The sequence below is a fragment of the Marmota flaviventris genome, chromosome 6 (genome assembly GCF_047511675.1).
Source record: "Marmota flaviventris isolate mMarFla1 chromosome 6, mMarFla1.hap1, whole genome shotgun sequence".
Taxonomy (NCBI): Eukaryota; Metazoa; Chordata; class Mammalia; order Rodentia; family Sciuridae; genus Marmota; species Marmota flaviventris.
In genome coordinates, this window is record NC_092503.1 from 41,082,211 (window position 1) to 41,100,492 (window position 18,282).

Sequence of the window (18,282 nt, forward strand, 5' to 3'; positions counted from 1 at the left end):
CTGGCTTATGACCAAGCAAATCGTTGCTGCAGAGAGGTCATCAGACCATGGAAACATGAAGATTTAAACACATATATTAAATTATGTAGAGACATTAATGAACAAGGGCAAGTCTTAGCAGCAGTACAACAGGCTTTAGATGCCAGGCCAAAAACATGCTATAATTGTGATCAAACAGGACATTTTAAAAGGAGTTGCCCCATAGGAGGAGGGTTTAACAAGGCTAGGTATCAAAGGAATAGAATACCGGGTATTTGCCCACGATGCCGTAGAGGGAAACATTGGGCTAATGAATGCCGTTCTCAAACCACCATAGAAGGTATTCCGTTATCAAAAAACAGACAAGGACCAAGTGTTTACCCACGATATCGTGGAGAAAGACATCAGGCTCCATTGCCAAAAAACGGACTGGAGGGCCCAATGCTCTGGGGCCCCAAACCACAAATATACGGGGCAGTGGAGGAACCCAGCAACACCATCAAAGTAGTGCCCAGGACGCATTATCCATTAAATCCCTCATCAGACAAACTAGAGGGAGCGCAGGGTTGGACATCTGCGCCTCTGCCAGAGCAGTACTAACTCCAGAGATGGGAGTTCAAATCATTCCCACAGGAATAAAAGGACCTCTTCCCCAAGGAACAGTAGGCTTATTATTGGGACGCAGTTCTTCAACACTAAAAGGACTTATGATAAGTCCTGGGGTAATTGATCCCGATTATGAAGGTGAAATAAAAATTATAGCTAGTTCTCCAAGAGGTATATCAGTAATTTCACCAGGAGATAGAATAGCACAGTTATTAATAATACCCAGCCTACATGATAAATTTTCCAGTCGTACTGTAGAAAGAGGTTCCAGGGGATTAGGCTCCACAGGTGTAGATTGGGCTATGCTGTCTTTAAATCTAGATTCTCGCCCAATGCTAAAACTAAATATTCAAGGACATGACTTTAATGGGCTACTTGATACAGGTGCAGACCTTAGCATAATATCTCGTCAAGAATGGCCAAAACACTGGCCATTACAACAAGCCACTCAAACGCTTCGAGGCCTAGGAGTGGCAACTAATCCCCATAGAAGTGCAATGGTATTAGATTGGAAGGATCCTGAAGGATGTGAAGGAACTATACAGCCCTATGTATTGGATCATCTTCCTATAAATTTATGGGGACGAGATGTCCTAGATCAATTAGGTTTGACATTAACAAATAACATCAATCCTAATGCGCCCACTACTAGAGCTAGACAAGGCTTTAGGAAAGAAGAAAGATTAAGAGAACAAGAACAAGGTATGACAGCACCAATTCAAATAGATCAAAAAACAAATAGACATGGATTGGGTTTTCAGAAAGGGCCACTGAGACAATCAAAATTACTTGGAAATCAAAAAGACCAGTGTGGGTTCCTCAGTGGCCCCTGACTAAAGAAAAGATACAAATAGCCCATGACCTGGTCAAACAACAATTAGCGGAGGGACATATACAACCTTCCGTATCTCCCCATAATACTCTCATTTTTGTCATTAAAAAGAAATCTGGTAAATGGAGATTGTTACAAGATTTAAGAGCCATTAATAATGAGATGGTTATTATGGGACCTGCTCAATCAGGGATTCCCCAATTGTCTGCTTTACCAAAAACCTGGTATGTTTTAGCTATAGATATTAAAGATTGTTTTTTTTCAATTCCAATTCATCCTGAGGATAGTCCACATTTTGCATTTACTATCCCTGCACTAAATCATGAAGGTCCTGATCAGAGATATGAATGGAAAGTACTCCCTCAAGGGATGGCTAATAGTCCAACTATGTGTCAAATTTATGTTAACAAAGCAATCCAGCCACTTAGAAATCAAAATCCTGAACTACAAATATTTCACTATATGGATGATGTGTTATTGGCACATAAAGATAAAAACACATTGCTAGAATGTTATGCCACACTTACAAATTTATTAAAAAATTATAATCTAGAGATAGCAATAGATAAAGTACAATTAAATCTTCCAATTAATTATTTAGGGGTTTTATTATCCTCAACCATGGTCCGTCCACCCAAAATTCAAATACGAGTAGATCAACTCAAATCACTTAACGACTTTCAAAAGTTATTAGGAGACATAAATTGGATAAGGCCTTATCTAGGCATACCAACAGGAGAGTTGGGACCTTTATTTGATATTCTAAAAGGTCCATCAGACCCAAATTCACCCCGCATGTTGACGCCTGAAGCAAGAAAGGCATTAAAAATCATTGAAACATATATGGAAAATATGCATTTGGATAGAATTGATATAAGTTTGCCTTTATTATTTATTGTACTGCCAACAAAAAATATTCCTACAGGAGTATTCTGGCAAGAAGGTCCATTATTGTGGATACATTTATCTTATTCTCCTAACACTATTCTTACTAGGTATCCTGAGGCTGTAGGACAATTAATACTCAAAGGAATAAAAGCAGCCAAGGGAGTGTTTGGGATTTCTCCCAATAAAATTATTACTCCATATACTATAGATCAAATTGATGAGTTAGCTAATGAGTTAAATACTTGGGCAATAATCATGTGTAAATCTAATGTTTCATTTGATAATCACTTACCGTCTAATCCTTTGTTGTCTTTTTGGTCTAAACATCCTGTAGTTTTTCCAAAGATGACAAAAAAAACCCCTATCATGAATGCTCCAAATATATTCACTGATGGGTCAAATAATGGTACAGCAGCAGTAGTTACCCCTGATCAAACTTTTACATTTTTAGTACCCAAACAATCAGCTCAAAAGGTAGAGCTTAATGCAGTATTACAAGCTTTTATGATGTTTAAAGATTCTGTATTTAATTTATTTTCTGATAGTCAGTACGTAGTTAATGCTATAGTATCCCTTGAAGATGCTGGTAGGATTTCCCCTTCTTCTACTGTTTTCTCTTTGTTTTCCACTATACAAAGTCTAATCTGGGACAGAAAAGATCCATTCTTTATAGGACATATCAGGGCACATACAGGATTGCCTGGAGCCCTTAGTTTGGGCAATGAGTTAGCGGATAAATCTACACATGACATACATATTTTCTCCACAATAGAAGAAGCTATAAATTTTCATAAAAGGTTCCATGTCAATGCTAATACTTTACAAAAGCGTTTTAAAATAACTAAAGAACAAGCCCGACATATAATAAAACAATGTCAAAATTGTGTGACATTTTTACCACAAATTAATCTTGGAGTCAATCCTAGAGGACTGATACCTAACCATATTTGGCAGATGGACGTCACACACTTGCCAGAATTTGGAAAATTAAAATATTTACATGTTACAGTTGATACTTCTTCCGGATTTCTGATGGGCTCCCTTCATGCCGGAGAAAAAACTAAAGATGTTATAGCTCATTGCTTACAAAATTTTGCCACTGTGGGCGTTCCAAAACAGTTAAAAACCGATAATGGTCCTGGTTATACGTCCACCTCTTTTAAACAATTTTGCTCATCATTTGGCATTACTCACATAACAGGAATTCCATACAATCCACAAGGACAAGGCATAGTTGAAAGAGCTCATCAAACTATTAAAATGTACTTATTAAAACAAAAGGAGGGAATTGGAAAGGGGTATATATCCCCCAAAGATAAACTTAAAATAACCCTTTTTACTCTAAACTTTTTAAATTTGGATTCATCAGGGCTTAGTGCTGCGGAAAGACATTTGTATCCAAAAAATGTACATAAGCCTAAGGTACTTTGGAAAGATATTCTAACAGGACAATGGAAAGGTCCTGACCCAGTGATAGTCTGGAGTCGGGGCTCTGTTTGTGTTTTTCCACAGGGAGAACAGCAGCCGATTTGGATTCCAGAGAGATTAACTAAAACAATTTCTACAGAACAAAAGGAAAATGATTCGACTCAAATCCATAACAGCTGATATCCAGAGCTCCAGCTTGGCTATTCTTACATCTGCGACAGTGATTAACCAGGATGCTTTTTTCAATATCTATTTTATTATTGCTTTTTCCCACATCATAAAGTTCTATTTTATTTTTGAGCTCATACAGACCTAGGTTAATGTTTTTTCTGATCAGTTTTATTTTTTGACTGTGGAGTTTTTGAACATTGCAATGGAGATTTCACCTAGGTAAAGCTACAAGGCCTTTACTATTGTCTTATGTGTTATATGTTACGTGTGCACACTTCTGTTTTGTGTTGTATGTCTGTATGTGCGTATGTCCATGTATCACATATGAGGGGCGCTCATGCACATGGATCCAAAAAATTTTTTTTATTATTATTCACGTGATTTTAATAGTTTAATTTAATTTGGGTAAACAGCTGTTGAGGATTGTTTTAATATATGAACAAATAGAAGGTTAACAGATCTGTTTGTTTACTTTCACCTTTCCTTTTCATTATATTTAATAATTCTGTTCAGGATAATGTAAATTGTTCTAAATATTGTTCTCTTAGTACCTGTTGAAATGTTACATATTTTTTTTAGCATCATTGTCAAAATTCCTATTTTCATCCCAGTGCCGGTGAAGACAAAGATAAAACCAAACTACAACTTCTTCGAGAGTTATCACAACAAACCGTGTAAACTGATACATCAATGATTTATAACTCAACAAGTAATGCTCAATCAATGAGTCGATTTATTTTGGAAGGATATGGACATATTGATAGATTCCTCTGCTTTGAACTGCTTACAGAACTTGCCTGGACTATGTATCACTTGTATGCTTTATTTTGGGAGGATATGGACATATTGATAGATTCCTCTGCTTTGAACTGCTTACAGAATTTGCCTGGACTATGTATCACTTGTATGCTTTGTGATCTATTTGTTGATGCAGCGAATTATGGTAGTGCTAGCGTATCTTTGCTGATGTGTCACCAGTGATGTAATTTTTCCTAGGAGCCGTTAATTGACTTGGTGTCATGACATTTCTGTATCCTCCTCCCTTTTACTAGTGATGGTCTAATTTTGGGGGCCAACAGAGGTGAGGTAAAGAACCTCACCCCCCCACCAGCACCAAGGGCCAAATTTGGGGGCCAACAGAGGTGAGGCAAAGAACCTCACCCCCCCACTGGTACATAGGCCTATCCACAAGTATGGCTATATGCTGGACCGGTAGTCAGTGACGGGTATGATCTAATTGCAGTGGTATCAACCTAAGACAGGAGGCTGACGCCTAAAAGTCAGTTTTCCGATGACGGGTAAGAACCATATGTTGAATTGGACAAACCTAACAGGCACGGTCCCTAGCCAGATTGCTTGTTACTTAAACAGAAGGGGGGAGATGCTAAGAGCCAAGTATATGATGCATGGCATTTTTGGTCGAAAGGTGATGCCAGCTAGCCATTGAGATGATATGATTATGTTAAGATTTGCATTCATATGGATATTGGACTCCTGCTGTTCACCTAGGCCGGCTACGGGACTCCTGGAGAGTTCCCATTGGTTGGGGAAGTACAGTAGGAGGGAGTTCCGGGGGAGGAGCTCTCTCTGCGGGTCCAGAGGCCGCGTGGGTGGAAAAAATCTTCCAGGGCGGTACCGGACATTGGCGGAAGTTTCAAAAAATAAACTTTGTTCCTGCTTGAGTGGCTCGTGATTTTGTCCCCAGCCAGACTGCGGCAATCTTCAAAATAAAGAATGGTATTGGAGAGAAAATACAGGAAGTGAAAGATCACTTCAATAAAAAGGCAGAGATTTTGAAAAGGAAATCAAGCAGAAATCCTTGAAATGAAGGAAACAATAAACCAAATTAAAATTTCAATAGAAAGTATTACCAAAAGACTAGACCACTTGACAGAACCTCAGGCAATGAAGACAAATACATACTCTTGAAAAAAGTTGATCACACAGAGAAGATGGTAAAAAACCATGAAGAGAACTTACAAGAAATATGAGATAACAAGAAAAGACCAAATTTGAGATTTATCGGAACAGACGAAGGCATGGAGATACAAACCAAAGGGAATGCACAATCTTTTCAAAGATGTAGTATCAGAAATTTCCCCAAATCTAAAGAATAAAATGGAAAATCAACTACAGGACTCCAGATGTACAAAATAACAGCAGACCCACATCAAGGCACATTATAATGAGAATGACTAACATACAGAATAAGGATAGAATTTTAAAGGCTGCAAAAGAAAAAAAAAATCAAATTACATATGGAGGAAACCAATTCGGATTTCAGCTGATTTCTCAACACCCAGAGGTGCTGGAATAACATGTATCAAGCTCTATGAGAAAATGATGACCAACCGAGAATTTTATATCCAGCAAAATTAAGCTTCAGATGAAGATGAAATAAAAACCTTCTATGATAAACAACAGTTAAAATAATTCACAACTAGAAAGCTGAACTATAGAACATTCTCAGCAAACTATTCCATGAGGAGGAAAAGGAGAAAAACAATTAAAACCATCAAAGGGAGGAGCTACACTAAAGAAAAGGTTAATCAAAGGAAAAACTAAGTCAGGTTAATTCAAAATGACTGGGAATACTATTCATATCTCAGTAATATCAATAATATTATTACATATCAATAATAACCCTGAATATTAATGGCCTAAACTCATCAACCAAAACACAGACTGACAGATTGGATTAAAAAACAAAAAGAAAAACCAACAAACAAAAAAAAAACAATATGCTGTCTGTAAGAGACTCACCTCCTCGAAAGAAGAAGAGACTTCCATCCTTACATCAGAGAGATTGAACTAAACCAAAGTTAGTCAGAAGGGATAAAGAAAGGACATTTCATACTACTTAAGGGAATCATACAAAGGACACAACAATTATAAATATTTAGGCTTCAAACAATGGAGCAACTACATACATAAAACAAAGGACCCTTCTCAATTTCTAGTGTCAAATAGTACACAAAACAATATTCTGGTGACTTTAACACACCTCTCTCACTACTGGATAGATCTTCCAAATAAAAACTAAACAAAGAAACTATAGAACTAAATAACATAATCAATGATTTAGACTTAACGGACATATAGAGAGTATTTCATCCATCATCCAGTGACTAAACCCTCTTCTCAGCAGAACATGACCTAAAACAGATCATGTTATACCACAAAGCAACTCTCAACAAATACAAAAAAAAAAAAAAAAAAGAACCAACCCAAAAACCAGACACCACACTACACTGCATTCTATCAGAATATAATGGAATGAAATTAAAAATCAATGATGCTACTCATATGCCTAGAGACGAATCAATATGCTATTGAATGACAAATAGCAGAAAAATCAGTAATGAAATAAAAAAAATATTTAGAGGTAAATGAGAATACAGATACAACATATCAAAATCTCTGGATACTAGGAAGGCAGTGCTAAGAGGAAAGTTCACTGCATTGAGCTCTTTCATTAAAAGAACAGAAATGAATAAATGACCTAACATAACATCTCAAAGCCCTAGAAAAAGAAAAATTAAAAAATCAACAGGAAATAATAGAAGACAGGAAAAAATTAAAATCAGAACTGAAACAATGAAATTAAAACAAAAGAAACAATTCAAAAAATTGACAAAATGAAAAGTTGGTCCTTTTAAAACAATAAGTAGAATTGATACACCCGTCACACTAACAAAGGAGAGAAAACTCAAATTACTAAAATTCATGAAGAAAAAGGAAATATCACGATGGACACCATTGAAATACAGAACATAATTAGAAACTATTTTGAAAATTTATACTCCAACAAAATAGAAAATCTTAAATGTACCAGCGGGGGGGGGGTGGGGTGGGTGGGTGAGGTTCTTTGCCTTACCTCTGTTGGCCCCTTCACTGGTACAAAGACCTATCCACAGGTGTGGCTGTATGCTGGACCGGTAGTCAATGACAGGTAAGATCCAATTGCAATGGTACCAACCTAAGACAGGAGGCTGACGCCTTGAGGTCAGCTCATCCGATGACGGGTAAGGACCACATGTACTATTGGACAACCTAAGGCAGGCACGGTCCCTAAGCCACATGCTTGTTGTTTAAACAGAGAGGGGGAGATGTTGAGAGCCACAGCCAAAGGGGCCCCAGCAAACTTCCAGCTGCCAGCTGATGACTGGCTCACAGCAGCCCCAGCAAACTTCTAGCTGCCAACTGATTGGCTCCTCTGCGGTGATGCTCATTGGGCTGTTTCCCTGCCCTCTCAGACCACGGAGCTGCTCATTGGGGGACTTTTTTTGGCTCTCAACACTTAAAGACATCGACAAATTTCTAGAGACATATGATCTACCCAAACTGAACCAGGAGGACACACACAATTTAAACAGATCAATTTCAAGCAATGAAATAGAAGACACCATCAAAAGCCTATCAACCAAGAAAAGCCCAGGACCAGATGGATTCTTATCCGAGTTCTATGAGACCTTTAAAGAAGAATACCAATACTTCTCAAATTATTCCATGAAACAGAAAAGTAGAGGAACTCCTCCAAACTCATTCTATGAGACTAGTATCACCCTGATATCAAAACCAGACAGACACAACAAGGAAAGAAAACTTCAGACCAGTATTCCTAGAGATGCAGAAATTCTCAATAAATTCTGGAAAATCGCATACAAAACTGTATTCAAAAGATAGTGCAGCACAATCGAGTGGGTTCATCCTAAGGATGCACGGTTGGTTCAACATACGAAAATCAATAAACATAATACATCATATCAACAGACTTAAAGACAAGAATCATGATTATCTCAATCGATGCAGAAAAAAATCTGAGAAAATACAGCACCCTTTCATGTTCAAAACACTAGAAAAACTAGGGATAGTAGGAACATACCTCAACATTGTAAAAGCTATCTATGCTAAACTTAAGGACAACATCATTCTAAATGGAGAAAAACTGAAAGCATTCCCTCTAAAAACAAGGCAGGGATGTATGTCCTCTTTCACCACTTCTATTCAACATAGTTCTTGGAACTCTAGCCAGAGCAATTAGAAAGACAAAAGAAATTAAAGGGATACAAATAGAAAAAGAAGAATTCAAACTACCACTATTTGCTGATGACATGATTCTATATTTTGAAGATCCAAAATTCCACCAAAAAACTTCCTGAACTAATAAATGAATTCAGCAAAGTAGCAGGATATAAAATCAACACCCAAAAAATTCCAGTGCTATTCTTCATAGAACTACAAAAACAATGATGAAATTCATTTGCAAAAATAGGAGACCCAGAATAGCCAAAGCAAACCTTAGCAAGAGTAAAGCAGGAGGCATCACAATACTTGACCTTAAAACTATACTACAGAGCAATAGTAACAAAAACGGCAAGGTACTGGCACCAAAACAGATGTGTAGACCAATGGTAGAGGAAAAAAAGACACAGACAAACCCACATAAATAGATATCTCATACTAGACAAAGAAGTCAAAAATATTCATTGGAGAAAAGATAGCCTCTTCAACAAATGGTGCTGGGAAAACTGGAAATTCACATGTAACAAAATGAATTTAAACCCCTATCTCTCACCCTGCCTACAACTCAAAGTGGGTCAAAGACTTAGGCATTAGAAAAGAGACCTTGTGCCTAAAAGAAAAAAAGTAGGCCCAAATCTTCACCATGTTAGCTTAGGAACTGACTTCCTTAACAAGACTTCTAAAATCAAGAATCGATAAATGGGATGGATTCAAACTAAAAAGCTTCTTCACAACAAAGGAAACAACCAAGAATGTGAAGAGACAGCCTACAGAATGGAAGAAAATCTTTACCACGTACACCTCAGATACGGCATTAATATCCAGAATATATTAAAAACTCAAAAAACTTAACACCAACAAAACAACCCAATCAATAAATGAGCCAAGGAACTGAACAGACACTTCAAAGAAGAAATACAATCCCAATCAACAAATATAGGAAAAAATGTTCCACATCTCTGGCAATTAGAGAAACGCAAATCAAAACTACTCTAATACTAGTCAGAATGGTAATTATCAAGAATATAAGCAATAATAAAGCGTTGGCAAGGAAAAGTGGAGGAAAAGGTGCACTTATACATTGCTGGTGGCAAAGTAAACTGGTGCAATCAGTGTGGAAAGGATTATGGAGATTCCTCAGAAAACCTGGAATGGAACCACCACTTGACCCAGCTATCCCACTCTTCAATCTATACCCAAAGGACTTAAAATCAGCATACTATATTGACACAGCCACATCATGTTTTACATCAGCTCAATTCACAATAGCTAAACTATGGATCCAGGCAAATGGATGGAACTAGAGAACATCATGCTAAGTAAAATAAGCCAATCCCCAAAAAACCAAAGAATAAATGTTTTCTCCAATAAGCAGATGCTGATCCATGGTGGGCACAGACGGGTAAGAAAGAATTAAGGAATGTTGGATTGTGCAGAGGGGACTGAGGGGAGAGGTGGGGCAGTGGGGATGGGTAGGAGGGTAGAATGAGACAGACATTATTACCCTGTGTACATGTATAATCACACTAATGGTGTGACTGCACCGTGTAGTCAGAGGAATGAGAAGTTGTGCTCCTTTTGTGTACAATGTGTCAAAATGCATTCTACTGTCATGCATAACTAATTAGAACAAATTTTAAAAAATAAAAGGGAGACCAGTTGACTAGAAGAAGGGGATGGGGAAGGGAGACAGTAGAAAATGAAATCGATCAAATTATACTGTTTTATTGTGTGCATATATGAATACATTATAATAAACCCACTGTTACGTATAATACACTAATAGAAAAGGGGAAAAAAATAAAACACACCAGCTTTCAGGCAGATTTTTTTTTTTTTGAGTTCCTATCTTTTACTTAAAATGATTTCAGGATCATATTATGCAAAAGAGAAAACCGGTGTTTGACAGGAAACATTTTCCTCATACTACGTAATATAATTAGAGGCAAAAGGAATTGCCAGTTCTCTCAGAACAGATCATAAAATTATGAAGTCAGAAAAAGCTGGTTCTATGAAGATTATTGTTGAGACCCATCTGTGAAAGCTCCCTGCTCACGATCAAGATATGCTGATTTAATCTTTGACATGTGATTAAATTTATAGGAAAAACTTAAAACACATCAAAACATGAATAAGCTTTCAAATTTTTTAGCAGTGTTTCTTAAAGTGTGATCCACAGTCCAGCAGCATTGGCATGGGAACAGGTTAGACATGTAAATGATCAGCCCCATTACAGAACTGATGAATCTGAAATTCTGAGGAAGGAGCCCAATAATACTTGTGTTTAGTAAGCTTTCCAAGTGATACTGCTGCATGAGAAAGAGTGACTCAGGGTATGCCTTGAAATTACATTATCAACTTTCTACCTAAAGGTGGTAAAAAATTAAGGACCATAAACTCAACTAAAAAAAGCAGTGTATCAAAGAGAGGCTAGGAATAAAGGCCAAAAATGTTTGAAAAACTATTTAAATTCTGCAGAAGACTCACTCACAAGCTTTATGAAATACGTACATAATTAAAATAGAATATTATAAATTAAAAATACCTAAGCTATAGCTTTAAAACTGCACATCACTCTCCAAAAAAAAAAAAGGCTACAAAGTAGTATGCTTTACAATCAATATCAACTTTTCAATGAACAAATATTAAAACATTTTAACTGAAGAGTTAAGACAGCATTAGAGTCTATGACAAAGACACTAAATTGTTTATTTAAAAAAAAATGCTAACAGCCAGTGAAAATGCAACATTGAAGGTTAAAGATATCTATGGAACAATTCAACTTCAATTTTTTGAATTCATAAAACAAATATTATCACAGGTTTCTAAAAACATCAGTGACTGAATTTCAGAAAAAAAACAAATCACTAGCCAGGCATGGTGGTGGCATGCCTATAACCTAGTGTCTCGGGAGGCTGAGGCAGAAGGATCCCGAGTTCAAAGCTAGTCTCAGCAAATTACAGCGACCCTGTCTCAAAATTAAAAATAAGAAGGGCTGGTGATATGGCTAAGTGGTTGAGCACCTCTTGGGTTCAATCTCTGGTATCAATAAATAAATAAATAAATATCACTACCTAAAATTCTTTCTACATCTCAGTTCCTCAGTTCTCTTGACACTGGCATCATGTTGTATAGTGCTTTTTCTCTGAAGCAGAAAGGCACCAGACTTTTTTTTTAAAACAACAACAACAAAAAAAAAAAAAAAAAAAAAAACAGTACTATGGATTCAGTTATGTTCTCAGCCCTTTATTTTAAATTTTGAGACAGGTCTCCCTAAGTTGCCCAGGTTGGCTGCAAACTTTTTTGCCTCAACCTCCTGAGTAGCTGAATTACAGGCATCCACCACTTTGCCCAGCAACATTTAACATTTTTATCATTTAACTTCTGTACTTGACAACTCCTATAACTGGTACCTCAATATACTTATATACTTAGTATATACTCATATATACTAAGTTAATCAAAAGCCAACATTAAATAGCAAACTTAGGAGCCAATTCCAGGGGCACATTAAAAATCAGTGTTTGTCATCATGAATTATGCAAATCCACTCACCAATACACATATATTTAAATATAAATTTGATGAAAAAATATTAGTTTATGAAAAACTGAAATGCAATGTAACTATTATATTAATAATTCTTGTTAAAAAAAAAAAAAAACCCTACAGATGAAGGTGTATTTTAAGTTAACATTTAATCAAAATTGTGTTTTCTGAAAAATATTAAAGTACATATTAAAATACATGTCTTCTTTTAAATCAGATATTCAGGGTATGCATTAGAGACCCCGATAAAAATGTTTAAAACACATATTTAAACTAAACACTTAGATTTGAACTCTCCTATATTCAACCTTAATTTGCACATTGATAAAAAAAAAAAAAAAAGAATCTATTCTAACTACAGGCCAAAGGCTGCAATTACTATTTATTTCTGCTCTAAGTTTGCTCCACTAGACCCAGATCCTGTCAGTCACAGACCTATTTTTAGTTCAAGGGCCTTCCAAGTAGGAACAAGCTGAAGCTCTCCCCCATCTTCCCATTAAAAAACCTGCAGCTTAGAGTCCATTTACTCATAAGTAAAAAATAGCTGCCTTAATTATTTTTATATTTCATCTCTTATTAACAAATGAAAGTTGATATGCAAACATTAAATCAGAAAGAACACATTTTAGGTTCAATATAAAATCTAAGATTCATTTTACAGCATTATATTAATGATTTTATTTTATTATGGTAATCATTATATTATGATTTTATGCAGAAACTAATAATGGCATCCACTGAAAAATCCTTTTGAATTCCTAATTGGGTCAAATTATTTAAAAATTAAATATGCCTATTATAGTAAAAAGTAAGGGGAAATCTCCCACAAAACACAGTAAGACTGTTTTATAATAATAATAATAAAAAGTGATAAGAAATTGGCTAGTGTATTAATTAAGCTCCCAAGAATAAAGTATCTCAAAATTGTTATGCCAGGTAAAAGCTACTGAGATATTATATGAGAGTATAGAACAACCATCATTAGCTATGAGAAATGTTTCTGCTGTTGTTAAAAAGGATATATAACACTTGGCTTAATTTGTTTGTCTTCAAAATTTTACTTTTGTGTATTTAATACATAAAAAACTAAGATCAATTACTAACTACTCAACAGAGGTTTTTTTGTGTTAGACACATTACTCATTAAACAAATGCAAATGATAGTCACAAGGAAAAGAGCTTCTTACCTTTCGAATAACTTGTTGCTGCTGTGCATGCTTTGCTCTTAATTCAGACACCTCCTTCCAAAGGGACTCATTCTCACTATTATAATTAAAAAAAAATAAAAAAGATTTAGTCAGAAAACCAAACCCCAGTATCTTTAATTAAGAATACTAAAGAATTAAAAAACACAAACCTAGAGAACTTAACTATGTTTGTTTTCACTATGATATGTATTTTTATGAGACCAGAAAGCTGGTTCAATAATACAGGAATGACAACTATCTCAACACAACTCCAGAATCATTCCTTCATAAATGTATTATCTGCTATTCATGGCAAAATATACAAAAAAAAAAAAAAAGAAACTTAAAACACACTTCTATATCCATATAGTAGCAAGCAATTTACTCCTTTTGATAATGTGGTTCATTACTTTTTTTAATGTTCATCACTTAAGTGAGGTTAGACTTTGTGAATCACCTTAGGAAACAAAAGTGACATTTACTGAACACTTGATGTGCTTCAGGCACTATGCTAAACGTTTCAATTAAGCATTTAAATTTCTCTAAAATAAGCCAAGAAAGGAATAATTGTCTTGAAAGATTAGGACACTGAGGTACAGAGAATTTGTGGGAACCTGCCCAGTGTCACACAGATAATTCTATAACTGTTAAAGCCAAACTAAAGTGAGACTCTCAAACTACCTTGATAACTGTCTCAAACAAGCATATGCAAACCACTGTTTTATTTTTTTAAAAGATGGATATTCAACAATGTCAAACCAATAACTTGCCCAATACTAAGATTCTTTTCCTTTGCCGTTTCTTAATCGAAATTGCACTGTCATTAGCAGAGTGAAAATGGTGAGAAGATATGAAAGATAATCTACCAATTAAATAATTTTCAACTTTTGTTAATCTCCACAAAAGCTATTTTTCTCAGTCTGAATTATTACAAAAAGAAATGTGGATTTAAATACAGAGGTATATGAAAAGGAGATTTTCTTTAATACTTACTTACTGAATAACTGCTATATTTTTTCAGACGCACCTTTAAAGACGCTATTATCTGCCTACTAAAGGAGGAGATCATTGCCTCTAACACTTAAAGGATGATCTGGGGATCTATTTCCTTAAGAGCTAAACTGAGATTCAAAGAATTAGGTCAAAGTATAGCCAACAGACACATCTTCAGTGATTAAATAAAATATGCAAAATGGAGAAATTTATATTTATTCAAAAAAAGAACTAAAGCCCAAGGTTACTATTAAAATATAGTTAGGAATATGCAAATCAGTCCATATCTGAAATGGATGAAGAATACATCAAGGAACTACTCTCAAGCCCTTGGAAACTATTAAAGGGAAAAATCTCAGCTGCTTACTAAGAGTAGTAAAATACCTCTCCCTCTCTCTCTCTCTCTATATATAAACTTATTACTTTGGTAAGTTAGGAAAACCTATCAAGTAATATCATAAAACAAAACAAAGCATCTTTTTGAAGAAAAAGGTTTAAATAACATTCTCCCACACCTATGCAGAACAAATATCAAGTAGGGCAAATCTCTTGGGTTCTTTTATTCCCTACTTTTTGTGTCCTACTTTTTCCTAATAGAACTCAAGGAAGAATTTTAAAGGAGGAGGGGGAAAAAAAAAAGAAAGGATGGGTAATACATAAGATTTTTTTGTGTGTGCCCTCTTTTGTTTGTGAACACCTAAGTAGAAATGTATTTCCTACACTAAAGATTTATTGTTTCTTCAGTAATATTTGTTTATCAAATTGTTTTGATGTTCTTAGGTTCATATGTGATCCTGACCATCACAATTAAAACATATTATTAAAGTTAAGTCTATGACTACAAATCAAAAGTAATAAGAACCAATGCACCAGACAACTCCAACACCCAACACATTAGTATTATATTTGGAAGAATGGTTTACCTTTTTAATTCTGAAAGTCTGGACTCAATTGTTTCCTGTTTTATTTGAACCTTCTGAGCACTACTTATAATTTTTGTTAAATCTTCCTGGCGAATTTTATTTTCTTCTGGTTTTGAAGATGAAACCTTCCAAAAAGCAAATTTAGAAAATCAAAAATACACTGCACACCCATGATTATAATTCAAAGCTTCCCATTATAAGAATTTTTTGTGATCTACTCAAAGGGAGATTTTGTTCTAAAAGCCCAGGGTGGAATTCTAGGAAAAGAATACACTTCACAGCTCATCAAGAGAGAAAGCAAGAAATAATCATTTAAAAAAAAAAAAAATTTCTTTAAGTTTCCATGAGCAGTAACATCTTAGGGTTTTTTTCTTTTCCTTCTCCCAAATTCCCTGTAATTTTCTCAAGCCTTTTTATTACCACATTCCACTTTTAATTAAATTTATACAGTAATGGCTACATGGCAGGTCATTTTCTTTCATGGTTTACAGCCCTTTTATGGATTTAGTAAAAATATCTTATTTCAGCAAAAGATATTCATTCAAAAATGTAATAATTAATGCCTACCATGTACAAAGGACTTATTCTGTACAATGGATATATATCAGTAAACAACAAAAAAAGTCCTACAGTGAGGACTTTTTTTCAGTCAACACAGGAATGAACCTTCCTATTATAATAATGACTCTTCATCCTTAATCAGAATGTTGTAAGCATTTTCCTTTCATCAAGAAAATGAAGAATGAACTCTCACTACAGATGAACATAGGGAAAGGTGGAGGATAGAATATTTAATTAAAGTTTTATTGGTCTGATTCATTCCAACAAAGAACACCTGTGTATTTCTGTACATTCTGCATTTCAATAGCTAAAATTACTCATTGGTCAATCATACATGTCAAAATCTTAGCTAAATAATGTTAACAACAACTCACCTTCCTTTTAATGTTCTCCAACAAGTCATCCTGGCCTTGTTTGAAGTAAGGATGCTGAAATTCAACAGGACCATCTCTTTCCTGCTTTACTATTCCAGAGTCAATATGTACTACTTTACGGAAACCATCTGAAAAAAATTGAAAATTTACTCACTGGAATTAGACAACAGTCAAAAAGTCACAATGCTTGTGTGGAATTTTCCTTTATCATCTTAATGAGAAAAAAATGGTTTAATCAGTAATTGGTTAGCAGAACAAATAAACTGCTGTCCATACTTACACATATTTAGTTGCCTTACAAAGCTTGCCATGTTATTGTGCTTAAAGTATTTTGGAAGAATTTCTTTTGCAAATCTTTGTTCATCCAAGACCAGAAAACTTTGGCCATTCTAAAGAAAACCAGAAAAGGTCAATTAGTTAAGGTTCTCTGGCACACTCATATATATGAATCCCAAACCTGTCCTGACCAGTCCTTCCATGATACCTTCAAATCAAAATTCTATTCCTGATAATGGCAACAACAACAACAAATTGCAATTAAGTGTCAAACTGCAATTAAATTTTTTGATATCTACCTGACACCAAATACTGCATTATATCATATGATGAAATATCATTAGCATTTCCATTAAATAAGAAAAATAGACCATTTCTGCTATCTTGTATAACAATAAAATAAATAAGATAAATTAAAAGGAAACACATTTTATCAGTATCTGTAGTAAACACTATATTAAGATGCACTGATTACAAATCAACTGCAAAACTTAAGCTGTATGTTTACTACATTAACACTGAAAGTTAACAGTGGCCAGGTGAGGGAGCCCACACCTGTAATCCCAGAGGGTAGGAAGGCTGAGGGAGGAGGATCTAATAAATATCCACAATACATACAAAACTCCTACAATTCAACAACAAAAATCAAACAACCTAATTAAAACAAAACAAAACAAAGGACTGTAGTAGACCTTTCTCCAAAGAACATTTACAAATATAGTCAATAAGCACATGAAAAGGCACTCAATATCACTAATCATTAGAAATAAAAATCAAAACCACAATGAGATACCTACTACTTCATAGCCATTAAGATGGTCAAGAGCAAAAAACAAAAAATAAGTATTGATGAAGATGTGGAGAAATTTGAACTTGTGTGAATTGCCAATGGAATATAAAAGTGTGGCTGCTATGGAAAGAGTATAGTAGTTCCTCAAAAAATTAAAACAATCACTATAATATCCGGCAATTCCCAGTATAGATATGTACTTAAAAGAAGAAAAAGAAGCATAAACTTTGAAGCTCACAATAGCATTATTTATAACAGCCAAAAGGTAGAAACAACCAAAATGTCCAACAGTTGAATAGATAAACAAAATGTAGTATATACAATGAAATATTCAGTCTTAAAAAGTTAGTCATGACACATGCTGCAACATGGATGAACCTTAAAGACATTATGATAAATGAAATAAGATAGTCACAAAAGTATAAATACTATGCAATTCCACTTATATGAAATATCAAGAAAAGTCAATTACATAAAAAACAAAGTGGAATGGTGGTGGTTAGGAGCGGCAAAAAGAGTTGGACATTACTATTTTGTGGGCATGGAGTTTAGTGCAGAAAGAAGAAAAACATTCTGAAGGTAGAAGGCAATAAATGTTACCTAACAATGTGAATGCATTTAATGCCACCAAACTATATCTTAAAAAAGGCAAAAACAGTTAGTTTTATGCCATTTACATTTGCTACAATTAAAAAAACAA

At 34.8% G+C, this 18,282-nt stretch overlaps 1 protein-coding gene across 2 annotated transcripts in view; it reads right to left on the bottom strand.

The window, feature by feature from the left end:
- The window catches only part of Hsf2 (heat shock transcription factor 2), a 43,322-nt gene that overhangs the window by 16,481 nt on the left and 8,559 nt on the right, over positions 1-18,282 (bottom strand). For both annotated transcript variants that reach the window (XM_027953061.3, XM_027953060.3), the window contains exons 2-5: positions 16,797-16,905; positions 16,517-16,644; positions 15,582-15,706; positions 13,666-13,741 (exon numbers count right to left, since the gene is read on the bottom strand). In XM_027953061.3, coding sequence (XP_027808862.1) covers positions 13,666-13,741; positions 15,582-15,706; positions 16,517-16,644; positions 16,797-16,905 — 438 coding nt within the window. The remainder of the gene's footprint in view (positions 1-13,665; positions 13,742-15,581; positions 15,707-16,516; positions 16,645-16,796; positions 16,906-18,282) is intronic.